Source organism: Candoia aspera, chromosome 3 (assembly GCF_035149785.1).
Source record: "Candoia aspera isolate rCanAsp1 chromosome 3, rCanAsp1.hap2, whole genome shotgun sequence".
NCBI lineage: Eukaryota > Metazoa > Chordata > Lepidosauria > Squamata > Boidae > Candoia > Candoia aspera.
Window position 1 is genome coordinate 209,180,468 of NC_086155.1, and position 16,531 is coordinate 209,196,998.

Genomic DNA, 16,531 nt, shown 5'->3' on the forward strand with positions numbered 1-16,531 from the left:
TAAATATCACTCCCGCCAAAGGGGTTTGTGTGACAAGTGTCTCTGCTCTGTTCCAAAAGGCGCACTGACTCTAGTCTCAGACTCAGGAGGGAGGATAGCAGGGACATGGCTGTGGGACGGTCTCTGAGTATCCGACTGCTCCAGCGTGTGTCACTTGAGCGTGCGCCGTGGATCTGATCCTCAGAAAAATGGGTTTGTATGTGACAGATGAGCTAGGAAGGAAAGCCAGGACCAGGGCAAATTCCGCCAGGGTCCCCTGACGTGATTGAGAGCTGCTTGTGCCACTGGAAATCTCAAGTGAATAAGCTAGTCCTATTAAGTTTTCCTTTCCAGTGGAGAGTCCTTATTAATAACTCACAAGAAAGCTGGAATCAAGATGATGTTTTTCACTTGAAAAATACAAAATGTTGTTAGATTTGAGGAACAGATCTCGTGTCATAATTCTGAAGCTGCCGTTCACAGAAAGAGAAGTGATAGACCAGGAAATTGGAGTTACACAGTCAGAGATGGTATATTTCTATGCAACAGTAAGATCTTGATTTCCAGGAATGAGTCAGTGGCACCCATCTCCCAGTTGCAGATTATTGTAAGAATTGCATCAGAGGGAGAGGGTCACTCCCTATCATGTCCCACACACTGTCCAGGTGGCCCTTATTTCAGTCTCAATAGCTACAACCAGACTGATGTGTCTCTGCTTACAACTCAAGCCTATTGTCTCACTTAGCCCTCCTTTGGGCTCAGAAGTTATTCAGAGTTTTAATTTTGCTGTTAATTCAATCTTTAATGTTCCCAATTTGTATTTATTTATAATTCTAGCTTACTGATACCTTTGCTTCTCACCACCCCTTCGAGCCTCCCAACCTCTCAGCCTTCCCCAGCCAGCTTCAGAACCATAGCTTGCCCGCAGAAGCTGGCAGCCATTCACTGGGAACTCTGCACCCTCAGAGGAAATCTGGGACTCAGCCTGAAAATGTGAAATTCCTTTATCACAGCCCCAGCAAGCTCATTTAGCTTCTACCAAGCTCAAGAGTTTGGTCATGTTTACGCAGGGCTCGGGCCTGGGTGTCTTCTTTCCTGGACCCTTGCGTTGCAAAGGACCGGGGCTGCCCTTGTCCGAGGCTCGTCTCGCCTGCCTGCCTGCACCAGGCTTTCAAGACGAGCCTCTCTCTTCCTTTCTGGGCCTCGCTTGCTTAAGCCTGACCAAGCTGGACGCCAGGGTTTTGTTTCGCAACATGCCAGCTCCTTGTTTCGACTAACTCAGTCTCCCGAAAGAACGAACAGAAGGCGATGAAGGCAAGGGAAGAGAGCTCCTCTTCGGGCTGTTTTCCTCCAGGCTGGGCACGGGACTGTCTCTGCCCCGCCATCCGGGTAATCCCGGGCCCGATCTCTCTGGCTTTCACCGGGCAGCTTGCCAGGGGAGAGTTGTGAAGACTAGATGCCTTAAGACCTGCACGCTTTTGGCTCACGCACTCAGCCCTGCAGAGGGGTTAGGTGACTCCAACTCCCCCCAGCCTCATCCGGAGGGCACCGGGCTGGGGAACGCGGCTATACTGAATAGCGATCTGGCGGGATTCGTTGTTCTAGCTACCAACTAGCAAGCACGTTTCATCTAGAAACAATATGAATTACAAAATGGGAAAGTTGATCTCCATCCAGCTTTATTCTTGCTGTTTTCAGTTATAGATTTTAATAGTCCTGTCTTCAATTAACCCAGTCTGACTGAAGAAAAAACATACGGAACTGCCTCCTTGGTCCATACTTGGTCTTTGCATCCGGCATTACCCATAGCTTACATGGTGCTCGTAATACCCGGCAGCCCTCCAATGCTTTTCACTGCCTCGCTGCCAGAAATTGCTTTTGTTGGCCGGCCCAGAACGGTAGGCCTCCTGAGACCTTGCGGGGAACACTGAGCGCTGGTTTTGCCTTGGACAGTCTCCCCCTCTTCCCCACATGCTGTGTCCCCCAGAGGAGGGTCTTTCCTCTGTTTCACTTCTGGTAAGGTGGCGTGTTAATTAAAAAAAAAAACAGTAATGTGGGGGAGTGGGGAGTGGTGTGGGAGGTCTGCTGCTGGGTTTCCTGGAGCTGAGTGGGGAAAGTGAGCTAGCTGGAAAGGAGCACGGCTCATCTCCATGCCTGGTGAGTGAGCTGGCCTTGCTGAGCGAGCAGCAAGCATCCGGCCTGTGGGCAGCTCTGGAAAGGTGTGCAAAAGGAGGCTCGTGCTCTCCTCCCCAAGACCCTTGCAACTTCAAGAGCTACCCTGCAATTTTCACCATGGTTCCTTTCATCGTTGGCCAAGAGTTTGTGATGCCGAAAGGAGACCTGTGCTGGGGGTGCTGTGTGCATGGAGGGAGCTGGGAGAAAAGGCCAGCTCTACCCCAGGCTCGAAGGCTGTCTGCTGGGGGCTGGTTCTGGATTTAGTTTGTGTGGGACCCTCACTTTTGGCCTCCCCCACACCAGCCACCACCTTTGCGGGCCCCTGCAGCTTTCTGCTTCAGACAGTTCTGTCAGTTGTCCCCCTGTAGGTGACGGTACTAGCCAGGAAGCTACCTGTTGCCTGCGCCACCTCAGCTGTTGCCAGAGCCTGGTTCCCTGGACGCTTGTTTGGCTAACAAGTCCATAAAGCTGACCAGTTGGCCCGCAGCCTCTGCTCTTGGCAGAAGAAATGTCTGCCTAGAAGCGTCACAATCATTCTGACATTTGTGGGGTGGACGGGGCCCGCTTCTTGATACCTTTGCACTGGAGGGTTAAAGAGCGGGCACCTTCTGCCCCTTGGGTAGACATATATGGGTGAGATGCTGATGTGGATCAATGCTTGTGAAGAGTGAGGGCATTCCCACCTTTAGTTCAAATAAAGGTGTGACCCTGGGGGAATGGTTAAAAGCCCAAACATTTGTGCCTGTCATAGAGTTGCTCCCACCAGCTCCACTGAATCCAAATGTGTGAGGCTTAATCTAAAATTAGTGCCAGAAGGAGCGTTCCTTTGTAGTCCCTTGGAAGAGCATCCCCAGAAATCTCCCAGCAGTTGGCTGGTGCTTGGGGTCCCTTGGACCTGACTGCTATTCTTCCATTCCCAGCTAGTTGATCTGGAACATTGGGGCTGGCTCAGCTCCTTTGAAGCCACAGGAAGGGTGGGAAGGCACCCTGGTTTGGCTGTACACCTCGGGGTGAGGACGTAGATGCCTTGTGGGGAGCAGGGCAGGGGATGGAGAGGCATCCTCAGGCTACAGCCAGATCTTTTGGGAATCTTGTTGCTCCATCCCCACCCCCGCCCCAGGCAGAAGAGAACTCCCCACTTCCATGCCTGCTGTTCAGGTTTAGGAATCAACCTGGCATCTGTCCCTTCTCAGGTTTAGATAATAGCAGGTTTAGTTTTGCCCTCAAACCTGTTGGGGTTTTCATTTGCATATGAATTTCTGGGTGCAACAGGCTTGCAAGCTTTGTGGGAGGGAGACAGCTGCTGCCATACAGAGGTGCCACTTCTGTCTCTTCAGAAAGCAAATTGGATAGTTTACCAGTTGGGGGAAGGAGTTTCCTTTTCTGAGTCACCCCCAACTCAGCTTTAGTGAACGGGCTCTGGTGCCCCGGGAGACTGGAAAAGGCCCTCCCCGTCTGCTGCGCACCTTCTCCTTCCCCGGCCGATCTGCCTTTTGCCGTGCTCTCTCCTCACGAGGGGCTGTTCCAGACCCGGCAGTTGCCTGTTTTGCACCTCCTCAAGCTGTGCTGTATTACTTGGTGGGTGAGGTGGGGTGTCCAAATTGTATTCGCGTTTGCCAGGTGCAGCGGCTCCACAGATTTGTATAGAAGCCTTAAGATACTAATTTCATCTTTTGAATTCTCACTTCAACCCTCAGCTCAGTGTAAAGCTTAGGCAACAACAACAACAACAATTTTAAAAAAAAGGTCAGTAGCAACATAGATGAGCTAGGGATTCTTTTGCTAGGTATGTAGTTATAGTAAGTATTCTATTCCTTTCCAATAATTTTGTTTTTCCTGTTGCTCTTTTACTTAATTAGTAAAAATGAACATTATTAAAGGCCTTACGATATTGGCAGGCAGTTCTGTTTTTCGTGGAGATCCTGAGCAATTTTTACGGCGCCCACGGATCCATCCCTTAACAGCTTCGGCTTCAGCTGCTCCCAACTCAGACTGCATCAGCGCAGGGTAAAGTGCTGAATGGCGTTTGAGGTTCTGTTTCCTGAAGTTCTCTGGTTGTAATCCATGTTTGTTTTCACTGCTTGAATGGTTTGGTGCCCCCTCCCTGCTTCTCCCCGTCTCTGTGTTTGCTCATGACAAAGCTAATAACCTTGGTCAGGACCAAGTAACAGGGGCTGCCCTTCTTGATGTCCGTCTTGTGCGCGCTGCGCGTCTGCTCACGTCTCTTGAACAGCGCTGCTGCGCGGCTGCAGAGGGGTCATTCCGGCGAACCGGGGTGGCCTGACGGCAGCCTTGTGAAGCAGAAGGAACTTTCTGCTCACCCGTTTTCTTCTTCTGCTTTAACTTTTTTGCATGGGCTGCCAGGTCACTTCCCTTTCCCAGATCGCCTGCCTTTATTTTCTGCTCAGAAATACTTGGCTTATAGGAGCAGGCACCTTTCAGGCCTTCTACTCTTTCCTCCCCATCCACATCTTCCACATGTAAGTTCTAACCATTTGGTGCTGGTGTGATCCAGAGCCAGGGGTGTTTTCAGCTGGGTTACGGGAAAGGTTTTGGAGAGTGGCAAGCTGTTGCAGATTATTCAAAAACAGAGATGGGTTGCTAAGTTTACAGTAGCTTGGAGACGAGAGAGTTGAACAAGGGCTTCCAGCCACAGTATATGTGTGCCTGACTTGGATATTCTGTCATTTTCTAAAGCGGTCTTCATCAGTGTGTCGCCCTCCAGATGTGCTGGGAACACAACTCCTAGAACTCCCGGCCAGCATGGTCTTTGAGGAAAGCTGCTCTGAAAGGTGGTAGAGAACGTCCAGTGAAATGTGCATTATTCTTACATAATGTGAGTTATCTCTTTCAGGCCAGGAGCTTCCAAAGCTCTGTTCTCCACATTGCACCTGTTAATGGTCAGACCTGACAGAGCTTCTGTCCCCCAAGCTGGCCCTGCAGAACCTCTGGCGACTCTAGGGGTGGAGGACCAGTGACCACGCAGAGATGGGAGCTGCTTCTGAGCAAGGGATGCTGATGTTTCTGTTAGATCTTGACAGCCAGAGATTGCTTTGTGTGCCAGATGGGGCCGTTCTGTTTGCTGTCCATTTCTGTGAAGTAATGATCATGGTTTGTGAAGCAACAAATTGCTCCTGTTTGTTCTAGGTTTTGATATGACTGCCATGCTTCAATTATTGTCATGACTTAAGAAAGCCTGTATCGGAAAAGGAACTACTTCAGAAACTCAAGTTTTCAAGTGCAGGGCTCGTTGTCTGAGAAATAGGCATGGTTGTCCAAGTGCCATCGAGTTGGTGTCAGCTCTTAGTGACCACATGGATAGATGTGATTGAATCTCTCCACTTTGCTGCTGGATAAACCATATTTTTTTCTTTGGTACAGCATATTGTGCCTCCAAATTGTCAAATTTTGCTAAAAAAGATGCTAGGGGGGCTTTGCCCTGAAAGTGGGTGTTCATGTTTTCTCGGAATAAACCATTTTTACTTGCTAAGTCTCTGAGAGCCACTCTTGAGTAGTGGCTCACTACCACCACTTCCGAGTCAACAGACTCGAAACCCTGAGTTCTGGTCCCACCGTAGGCTTAGGCATGGAGTCAGCTGGGTGACTTGGGGCCAGCCCCTCTCTCTCAGTCCTGGGTAGGAAGAAGCCAGGGCAAGCTGCTTCTGAAAATGCAGCCAGAAAAATTGCATGGATTGTGGCCAGCAGTCCAGACTTGCTCGAAGGCACCAAAAAAACCATCCAAACAGCTCTGGTTATGCAAAAGCCACTTCATTCTGTGCCATTTGAAGTTAATGTTCTTGTGGGGGGAACAGTGAAAAAGAGAACAGAGTGTTTAAATGATGCTGCTGTTGTTCCAGGTCAAAATGGCTATCTTTAGATATGGCAGCAGCAACTCTGAATGGTGTCATTAGACTATTTTTCCTCAGATGCTGAAGTTTGTGTAGAAGTGGTCTGAGAGCAAGAACTAGGCAGGGTGGACTTGGTCAGTCTGGGGACCTGGGCCTCCCTTTGCTGTCTGACCTAACACTCGGTTGTGCTGAGGAAGGCCAAAGTCAAATTTGCTCCAGCTGTCAACGTTTTGGCGCAGGCTTAGGAACGGTTGGTTGGTTCGTTGGTTAAGCCCTGTTCTGCAGTACAAGCCTGAATCCAGCCTCCACCTTTCCACCGCATTCTTGTCTGCAGAGCTTTTGGCATACAGATTTTCTTAGGACAAGTATACAGAACCTTTGCACGATTAGAACCAATTTCACTATTACAGAACTAACACACCAGCAAATATTTTTCTCTAGATAGACAAGGCATCCCGGTGGGCCGCCAATATTTATGCCTTATGCTTTTTTAGAAACACTCGGATCTAAAGCTTACTCGGCTGCTGGATTTGTCTTAACGTTTGAGGAACGGTGTAGTTCTTAGGCAGTAGAGTGAATTTTCATCCGTCCTTTTGTACTGATCTATAAATGTCCTCCCTTGCAGTCAGTCAGTTGTTAAGGTGCAGCCGATGTGTCCATGGCAGCACCGAGCTAGAGAGATACCTGGCCCAGCATCCCCTTTCAGCCAGCCAGATGCCTTCATAAAGCTATTGCCGCCCACTATTTGAGTTCTCTTCCTCCTCTCCAACCACCTTTAAGCCCTTCTGAGCTCACTGCCAATACTGTATTCGTGGAAAACAAAATAAAATTTCATAAATTAATCTTCCTCTCGATGAAAAACGTTGGTCTCTTAAATGAAGTACACAGATGCAACCAGGTGCCCTTCCCCTGCATCCCCAGTTCTCCTTCTTGATGCCGGTAACCATTTCCTGAGCTGCGGCTGCTGCGCTGGTCCCTCCTGCCACCCCCTTGTCACCCTGATTTCCCCAGCCAGCTCCTGACCGGCCTTTCTCTTTTGCACGAAGTTGCCCATGCCACATTTTTTGCTGAAGCCGAAGAAAAAACAGATAAGTGTCTCTGGGCTTCCAGTGCTGAGAAGTGTTAATGCTTTCTGACTTCTAAACACTTACCAAAACACACACACATTCCTTGCCTAAGTTGACACATACTACAGGGAGGGAATGAATATTACCCCAAACCACTTAAATTCAAATAAAAATGGCAGGACCAAGGTCAGAATCCATCAGCCGAAGTCTGAAAGGATGTTTATGTTGCATTTGTACAAAACATTATCCTCTCACTATATAAACAACTTGGGTTTTATATAATTATCAAGGCAAGAAAGTCCAGCCTGTACCTATTGGAGCCCCAGCCAGAGTCCTGACCACAGGATGGCCCAGAACTGCCAAAGGAGGCCCCGAGTCCAAGGAGCGCCCTCGCTGCATTCCTCCTCTCTCAGTCCTTCAGAGGAGGAACATTGTGCCGCCCCTGCCTTTCCTTCTCGCTCCTGGGATGTGGGTCAGTTGAGGTGCTTCCACAAGGTGCCAGTCCCTGGTGAGCAGGAAAAGCCTCCCGCTTTGTGGTGGGGTGGGGCCTCCAGCCCGGGCACAGCCCCGCTGTTTTTGTAGACCTGAGCCTACTTCCCTTGTCTGCAAATCCAGATTTGGGGCTTTCAGTATCTCCTGGGACAGCCTTCCCCGTAAGTTCATCTTGGGTAGAACTGCGTGGCTCCAGAAGGCAGCCGAGGGCAGGCCAGAAGGACCCACCGCTCTATTTCCCCCTTGTCATTCCTCCTGCTGCTGCTGCTGCTGCCAACGCCGCCAACGCCGCCATCCTGGTTCCATAGGCACCTAACTCCGAATGGCTGTCTTCCTTTCTCGGTCTTTACTCTGCAAAGGGACAAAGGGGAGAAGGGGGTTAGGTAAACGTGCTAGGGCTGCTGCGGATCACAGGTAACTGGCTCCAAATCTGGAAGCAGCTAAGAAGGCACCACGCTGCCAGCCCTCGTCATCCTCGTCCCGCTGCCCAGCCAGCACAGCAAGAGATGCCATGGTGACGTGGGCTCTGCAGGGCTGCCGCATAGCGCGGCCTCTTTCCCACCGTGGATGCCGTAGACCCGGCACCCGTCTTCTGCCCAAACACCGGCAGCACAAAACCTCCCAAGCGAACGTGCAGCTTCCCCAGCTGAAAGGGCTGCCGATTCTCCCTTCCCGCTTGCTTGTTCCTGTTCAAACCCCACCAGTTGGAGCGAAGTTGCTCTCTGCCTTTTGCTTTCCTGCAGTTAGGAAACAACTTGGTGGCAGGGTGGTAGCTTTTAGCGTTAAGTTTTGGGGGCATCGGTCTCCCTGGCCAGCCATCCTTTCTGAGGTCTTCGGAGGTGGGTCAGGGTTGCTCTGCGGGGAACGGGAGCATCTGGACTCAGGCCTCTTTTTCGGGGCCAGGCGCCTTGGCCAGCGGGTGGTTGTTAACAGGCAACCCCATCCTTTGTTAAAGGGGAGGCCAGAGAGAGGAGGGGCAAGCCAGGAACGGCAAAATTGAATTTCCCAGATGTTCAGGCCCCAAGAGCACTCTTGCTGTCTGGAGAGGAAATGGGGATTCAGAAAATCCTGCCTCATATTTTCCCCAATCCCCTTGCCTTTCCGCTGCCACCAAAAGCAGGAGCAGTAAATTAGGAGGGTTGTGAAGCAGGCCCATCTTCAGGGGGTGGGGGACAGCAGGAAGAGCCCCTCCTGGCTGCTGTGCCCCAAGCAGAGTCTGCACAGCTGGCTTCCAGGTGCCTGCGCCCTGCTCGTTGAAGTGCTTGTGGGGATCCTGGGATGGCTTTCTGTCCCGTCTCGGTTCGGTCCGTGGCTTGCCATGATGGTGCCCGAGAGGGAAGGGAGGGGAAGGGGCCTCCCCGTGTGGGGAAGTTTGCCCAAGGAAAGTGTCCCCAGGCCAAGGGCACTCAAGTGCATTTAAACTTGCCATGGGGTTGTAAGGAAAGGGCAAAGCTGGCTTCTGCCCAAGTTTGTGAATGATGGCTTAAAACAATGGAGAGGATCTCCAGCTGAACAACCTGAATGCCAACCCCTTGCCGTTTCCTCGATGGGGGTTTGGGGCCACGACTCCTTTGGCACCCCAAGGCATCGTAGCTGGTGGTAGAAGGAAGACCGCTTTGGGCTCCTGATGCTGTCTAGAGCAGGGCTGCCCGGTGACTCATCAGCTGGCCCTTGCAGGATCCCAAAAGCCCCTTCTGGACTTGCTGTGGGTGGGGGTCTCTCCCCCCTCCCCCCTTGCAACTCAGTGCTGTAAAGGCCTGACCCCTCTAGACCTCTGGAGGTGCAGCTGCCTGGTGGAGGTTAAGCCCACTTAGCCTCCCACTGACTCCTGACTTCAAAGTGGGCTCTGCTTCCTGCTGTTAAAGGAACTGCTGCTTCACGAAGGGGCATGCGAAGAAGCAAAAGAACCCCATTAATTCTGGGCTTCGGCAAAGCTGCCCGACCCGTTTGTCTCCCTTCTTTTTATTTGGAGTTCCAGTTTGGGTTCATGAAAGGGAAAGAGGAGGGCCAGGAAACAGGAGGAGTCATTGCCAAAGTGACTTCCGAGACCGCAGACTCTCGAGGCAGGAGGGATGTCTTGGACGGAGAGCCAGTCCTGACTGCTGCTCCTGATTTCCAGTCAGCCACATCCATGATTCCCCCACCTCTGGGGAAATCTTGACCCTCCATTAGGGGACTCGGAGGGCAAAAGCTGACAATCCATTCAGGGAACCCATAGGCCCTTCACATTCCCAGAGGTCCTGTTCCCCACTTCCATGGGCCTGTTCTTACTCTTTCCAGCCCAGTGGAATGTGGAGAAGCAAAGATGCGGAGAGGCCCGAGTCGGTCTGTCGGTGGGGTAACCGAGCAGAACAGGGCGCAGCTGGCAGAAGCTGGAGAAAGAGAGATCGAGCCCTGAAAATGGGCCAGATCCGACCGGGGGTCCGGAGAAGAATCCCCTCCCCCCGGCACCCCCTTGGGAGGGGCCGGGCTCGGAAGGGGGCCGACTGCTCCGCTCTAAGCCCCTCCCTCCCCCTTCCCAGTCACGTGACCCAGAGCAGAATGATTTTTGAGGAGTGGGATAGAATTGTATAAACTGGGCTCTTCCTAGCTTGTTATAAATAAGGATTTATAAACCTTATAGGGAGTGCCTAAAAATGTGGATAAAATAGCTAAAGAGTAGATAATATGGCCAATGGGAGAAAAGCTGGTTGACTTATTTTCAAAGTTTTTTGCCTCTGGAATATAGCACCGCATCCTCGAATTGGCGCATCTCTTGTAGTGCCTGGTCATCATTTGAACCTGGGAGGCCCATCAGCTGCAGCGGCTATTTATGGCTTGTTGCTGAGAGAAAGCATGACTCTCTTTACCAAAATGAAAAAAGTAAAGAAAAGAAAAATGCCATCCCTGAAATGCCAAAAGAAGTGTGTGGCAGTTAAAAAGCCATTCTGTGTTTTTGAGCAAGGTTTCAGGCATGGAAAAAACGATTATTTAAAATGAGGGTTTCTAGAATAACCATTTGTTGAGGCCTGAGAGTTGGCATCTTGGCATCTGAAAACGATATTATGCAAATGCAACTAAAGAAACACATGAAATAGTCCATAACGCTCTCTTGCAAACATGCAAATCCATTCAGTGATTGTACATAAGTACATGAGCTGGACCGCTGCACCCTAAACTCTTGGCAGTCCCTGAAGTAGCCCAAGAGGATATCTTCCAATCTACCACCGGGGTCCTGAAGCACCTGGCACCAAAGTCCTCCTTAGGAGCTTGTTGGAAAGCCTCCCTAGGAATTCTAATTGGCATTAACTGGGTAGACTGGTTACAATTTTTTAAAAAAATCAATAAATTGGCAGTTAATTTGGCTAGCTATTATGGGAAGTGTACAGACACGTGTGGTGCAGAGTGGTAGGCGGCAGTATTGCAACCGAAACTCTCCCCACAACCCAAGTTTAATCCCGGCGGAAGCTGGATTCTCAGGGAGCCAGCTCAGATTGACTCAGCCTCCCATCCTTCCAAGGTCGGTAAAATGAGCGCCCAGCTTGCTGGGGGAAGATGATGACTGGGGAAGGCAATGGCAAACCACCCCGCTCTGTAGTCTGCCAAGAAAATGTTGCAAAAGCGGCATCCCCCCAAAGGGTCAGACATGACTCGGTGCTTGCACAGGGGACCTTTCACCTTTCACATTGTGGGAAGTAGGGCACCAGATTATAAATATAATCCAGATATTCTTGAATTGTTGCAGGGAGAGGAAGTAAGATGGAAAACAGTGACATAGAACCAGGTTCTCAACTACTCTCAGCCACTGAAGTTGACTGGGTGACTTTGGGCCTGTTGCCCTCTCATCCCAAACTACTGTAGAGGTGGTTGTTGGGGAAGAATAAGAGGAAGAATGCTGTACAGATATCAATCTAATTAAAAAAATGAACAAAATCACTTGCCTTTCATTTTTGGCCAGTGCTCTAAGCCCATACCGTGGCAATTGTTGGTTGCTATCTCTGCACTTTCACAGCAGTAAAACATCTCCATGTGGGGGAGGGGGGGAGGGGGGGGAGAGAGAATTCCACACTTGAAAAGTTAGTTTTGGCTGCTGGACTTAGCGTATGTGCAGGTGCTTCCCACCCATCATTTCGCTGCTATCCTCTGTTGGCATCAAGATGAGAACAGCAAGGTGTGATGAAAGGTACGCAAGAGGAGGAGGATTTCAGAAGACCTTTTTAAGGGGTAGTCAACCCCAGGAAGATACTGACAAGGATGGATTACGTGACATTCTGAGGAAAAGTCAGGGTGGAAAGCAGCTTTCTGTGCTTGACTCCAGGAGGAGAGCTTGCTCCTTCTGAAGACCATCTTTGCAGACTTCTGACTTGGGAGCCCCTCTCATCATGACTGAGAGTCTCCTCTTTTAGGAAAGACTGCAGTTCAATGCCAGCGCACTCATTCTGCGTGCAGAATGACCCACGGTCAAGCCCTGGCACCTCTCCTGGAGTGTCCTGAAAAGACCTGTTGCTGTCAGTGAGCCACTGTCCACGGCATGGGTAAGACTGGCCTAGAGGAGTCACTGACCTGACCTGGTATAGGACAGTTCCCTCTGAGCTGCATTTGTGTCTGCAGCTGTTGCCCCCCTGCTGACTTCAACAGGAAAGGAATTCTGGACTCTTTGCCCGGCCTGTATCATCAGGAGCAGCGGCGGCTGCTTTACTTTTTTTTCTTATTAAAAATGGGTGGAGGGGAGGTGTGAATGCTGCCGGTGCTTGGTTTACTTTGTCCCTGCTATTTCTGTGCTTCAGGTCCAAAGATGCCCGTCTTTCAAGTGTGCTAGCTGACACGAGGGAATTCCAGCTGGGTTTTCTGGTCTTAAATAGGACTTGTGCAAGTTCCATCGTTATACCAGCAGTTAAGAGGCAGCTCCTGATTTGGAATCGTTTTTAGTGAAAAGCAAGGCTGCCCAGATATATATCATCTGAGGACAAAATCTCCACTTCTGTTCTATCTGTGTAGCATTGATCACGAACAGGGAGAAATCTGATTTCTGCCGGCTGCCTTTCTTTTCCCAGTCTTCCTTATTTCTTAATACAGATCACAAACAAATCCCAGTAAGAAGCGATAGGTATTGTTCTCCTGGTTGGAAAATGTTCTTTCATTGTTCTTTCTTCCAACTCTTCTGGAAGTTTTGGATGAGATCGTTTCAAAATCCGTATTTGTGTCGGATGGATGGATGGATGGATTTATTTATTTAGTTTGTCCCTGCCCATCTCCTCCCATCAGGGGACTCTGGGCGGTTTACAATAAATAACCAGTTAAAGCAACAAACATACAATATAAAATACAATATATAAATATATCATTACTCTTAATGAATAGATACAAAAATAAGAGTAAAAATAAAAATCAGATTAACTGGGAGGGCATTGACTTTGGCAAAGTTAAGGAATGCTAACTGTCATAGAAGAGCAGAGATGTGTTCTTACTTCACACTCAGCTGCATAGTTTTATATTCCTAGTCGACCCAGTCGCAGTCCTAATTGTACACATCAGGTATTAAGACAAAGCTGATCTACTTTTAAATGGGTCAAATGATGGTGAAAGCACACTTGCTTTCTAGATAGGAATGTTCCATAAAATACCGCCGGGTTCCTGGAGCTGGTCATCTTTCCCCAGCGGTATTTTCTCCTCCTTGGTAATGGATGTTGCCTTCTGTGCCATGACCTTTCGAAGATCCTCTTCCCCACAGATGAGTGTACAGAAGCGCCTGTCCAGGAGCAAAACAGGTTCGGTTGCAAATTTCCCTTTTCACACTGAAACTGGAGAAGATGCATTTTCCACGCCTCTTCTTTAGCTGTCTCTACAATAATCTCTCTTCCTGTGTGCCACCATGTGTGTTTCCAATGTGCCATCCCTTGGGAGTGCTGCATGTGCACGCGGACTCTTCACCCTCTTTGGTTATTATTGCAGGCTCGCCCTTTTAACGGGCAAAGAAACTGTGTGGCTGGGGAGGGGAGCGCCCCTTCCCCAGCCTGGCTTTTTCTGTCTTCTGGGGCTTGGGAATTGGGCTGCTGTGAAGCAGTGCTCTTCCCCTGAATTCTTGCTCAAATTCCTCAAGAGAGCAGCTTTGAGCTTGTGGAGAAAAATGTGCACATTCCCAAATGCCAGATCCCAATGCCTACCAAATAGAGTAACAAACAAAATAAATGCGTGCATCTTTTGTATCTGCAAGAAATGAGCCCTAAAAACCCAGCCTTCCCTAAACCATTGCAGCAGTTTTGAGAATCAAAACAGTTTGGAACTTGTATTGCAAATTTACGTCTATACCATTTTTAAGAAGTAGCTTGCTTTTTCTCCTAGTGCCACGCACCAAGTGAAGGAGGGGCTTGTGTTGCACAGGAATCCTCCTGCGTTATAGAAGATTTGAGGAATTTGTGTGCCGTTCGCGTCACAGCAACCTGGTTACAGAGTGTGCTCTTGAGAGCTGAAGGTGCCTGGGTTAAGGGGCCAGAATGTTTCTGGTTGGCTAGGGAGCCTGTCCTCCCCCCCCAGACTCGTTTGCTCTTGGATCTGTGGAACTGGCACGAGGCTGCGCTTCTTCCCTGTTCTTTGCGCCTTTCAGAGGCTGAGAATCGAAGGAGGGGCAGCATGTGTTAGCTCCCTGTGGCGCTGTGATATTCGGACAAAGTGGGTGATGATCCGCTACTGTGCTACTGTGCGTGAGACACAGAAGGCGAGGGAACGGAAGCACCCGGGACACCTAAAATCCTTGCTAAAGTCTCTCAAACTAATGCCATGTATTGAAATATTTTAAGCTGGATTCGGTGTGGGTAGCATCCTCTTCCCATGCATGCCAGAATATCAGTATATTTCCCGGCCTCTGATGGGCAGCTGTCTTAAATAAGCAGGGTTCCTTTCACCTGGCAGTCGCGAGGCTTGCGGTACCGTAGTGGAATGCTTGCAGCGATGTGCGTCTGTGAAGTGAGGGGTGTCCGGGTCAACTTGGTGGGTCTCAGGACCAGGAGGGAGAGAAGCACCTCTTCCTGATGGGGATGTAGCTCTAATGGCAAAGGTGGGTCCCCATGTGCAGAAACAACAGGTGTGAGAAGTTCCAAGGTGAGTGTGTTCTTCGCCAGGCCTTGCGTACAGGGCTGCAGGGTAGGTCTGTTTTCCACTGGAGATACGGGCTTTGTCAGTGGGGGCATGCTTTGGGTGGCCAGGGTCTCTCCACTTTCCATAAAGCCCAAAGGATGAGCACATCCTTAAAGCCGGTGCTTGCACCGAGTCCCCAAATGTGGCTCCTTCAGCAAACGTTGCTTTGTTTCCCTTCAGTTTCTTAAAACTTTTAACACTCTTAGGAATTGTCTGTTTGCTAATATGGGGGGGGGGGTGCATGCAGATTTCTTTGCCTCTGGTTTAACTGGTCAGTGGAGCACTGATGGCAGCAGCCTGGGAGGGCTTCCTCCCTTAGGGTAACGGGCAGGCGTGTTTGCAACCAACTTTAGCTTCCCATCCCGAGCCTTCTGCTCCTTCAAATTAGGACGGTTCTTCGGCTAGTAAATACTGATTGGTTTAGTACACAAAGGGCCCCCTCTTTCTCTCCCTGAAGCAGCCCAGGCAGCCCAGGCAGGAGTCGGTTGCAGCTCTGGGCAGGCACAGCGGGGAGCGCTGGGTTGGGCAAGGAGTCAAGGTTCCTGCTCACTTGCGAGCTCATATGGCTGGGGTGGAGAAGGGTGGCTTTGGGAAAGCCACAGTTCCTCATCCTCAGCTTACTGTCTGTAATGATACTGGGGACAGCTGTCAGCCAATAAGATGTTGCCAGGGTGGAGCAGTCCTGTCTTGCCGAGAGGCAAGTGCTGCTACCTCAGCCTCTCTCTCTCTTTCTCCCAGTCTCGGAGTCGTCCTGCCTGATTGGCTCTTATCTATAGCTTTTCACCCCGACTATTCAACCCTCCCTCCCCAGCCACCTCTTCGGACGTCAGGGGCCAGGAGTACCGCTGGAAGAGCGGAGCCCCAGAGTCTCGCCAACCTTGTGTGCCTCGACTGGGCATTGGCAACAGGGAGCCCTGGGGGGGCGCCAGCCGTTCCTTCTCCCAGCCAATGGCCGGAACAGTCCCTTGCCCCGCTCCCCCGGGAGACGGCAGGACTTACCAGCTTCCTCTGGTTGCTGAGGCAGAAAGTGCAGATCTGCTTGGGTTGGGAGCCTTCGCTCTCCTGGGTGGGCGGGCTGCTGCCGCTGCTTTTGTTGTTGCCGGCGCCGCCGTGGTGGAAGAAGGCGGGGGTAGAGTGGCAGGGCTGCCCGTCCCCGCACGCTTCCCCGACCAGGAGGACGTTGCCCAGGTGCGAGATGTAGCTGGAGGCCAGGCGGAGGGTCTCGATCTTGGAGAGTTTCCTGTCGGCCGGCTCGGTGGGGATGAGCGTCCGCAGCGCGCTGAAGGCCGTGTTGACGCTGTTGGTGCGGTCGCGCTCCCGCGCGTTGGCTGTGTGGCGCTGCCGGGGCTCCCGGCTGACGCGGTGGGCCTTCTTCCCGTGCCCGCGCTTGCCGCTTTTGAGTCCGTACCCGCTGGCATCCAGGGGGTACGGCTTCTCCTCAGAGCCCGAGCTCTCGCTCCCGTTCTCCTCGTCCTCCGACAGCATGCTGATCTCGGGGTACAGGAACCGGCCGGGGGCCGAGCGCAGCATGGCGAACGACATGGCCCCGCAGCGGGGGCGGGAAGGGCCGCGAGCGAGAGCTCTGCGAAGACGGCCTCAGCCCCGTCCTCTCATTTTCCCATCTCTCGCGGGCCGCTTGCCGAAAAGCCAGGCAGCTCCTGGGGTCTCTCGCTCGGTGTCTTTTTGCCCTGTGGTTTTTCCGGCAAGGAATCCCCGTTGCTTCCGCAACTTGGTCGGCTTCCAAGACTCCTTTGCCTCCTCCCCTGGCACTCCTGGTCAAGAGGAGGTTAAGTCCGGTGTCGCACCGTGCCCAGCTGGTGGGTCCCTACACATAGACACAGGCGCACACGTGCGTCT

General features: G+C 51.2%; 2 protein-coding genes across 2 annotated transcripts in view; one reads left to right on the forward strand and one right to left on the reverse strand.

Annotated features, from left to right (window-relative positions):
* Window positions 1-16,531, forward strand: part of BOP1 (BOP1 ribosomal biogenesis factor) — a 62,853-nt gene that overhangs the window by 34,845 nt on the left and 11,477 nt on the right. The window lies entirely within an intron of this gene.
* On the reverse strand, window positions 7,829-16,224 carry SCX (scleraxis bHLH transcription factor). The gene is made up of 2 exons (XM_063300295.1): window positions 15,674-16,224; window positions 7,829-7,912 (listed from the first exon to the last, which is right to left on the reverse strand). The coding sequence occupies exons 1-2, from the start codon at window positions 16,214-16,216 to the stop codon at window positions 7,874-7,876; spliced, it is 582 nt and encodes a 193-aa protein (XP_063156365.1). The 5' UTR covers window positions 16,217-16,224; the 3' UTR covers window positions 7,829-7,873.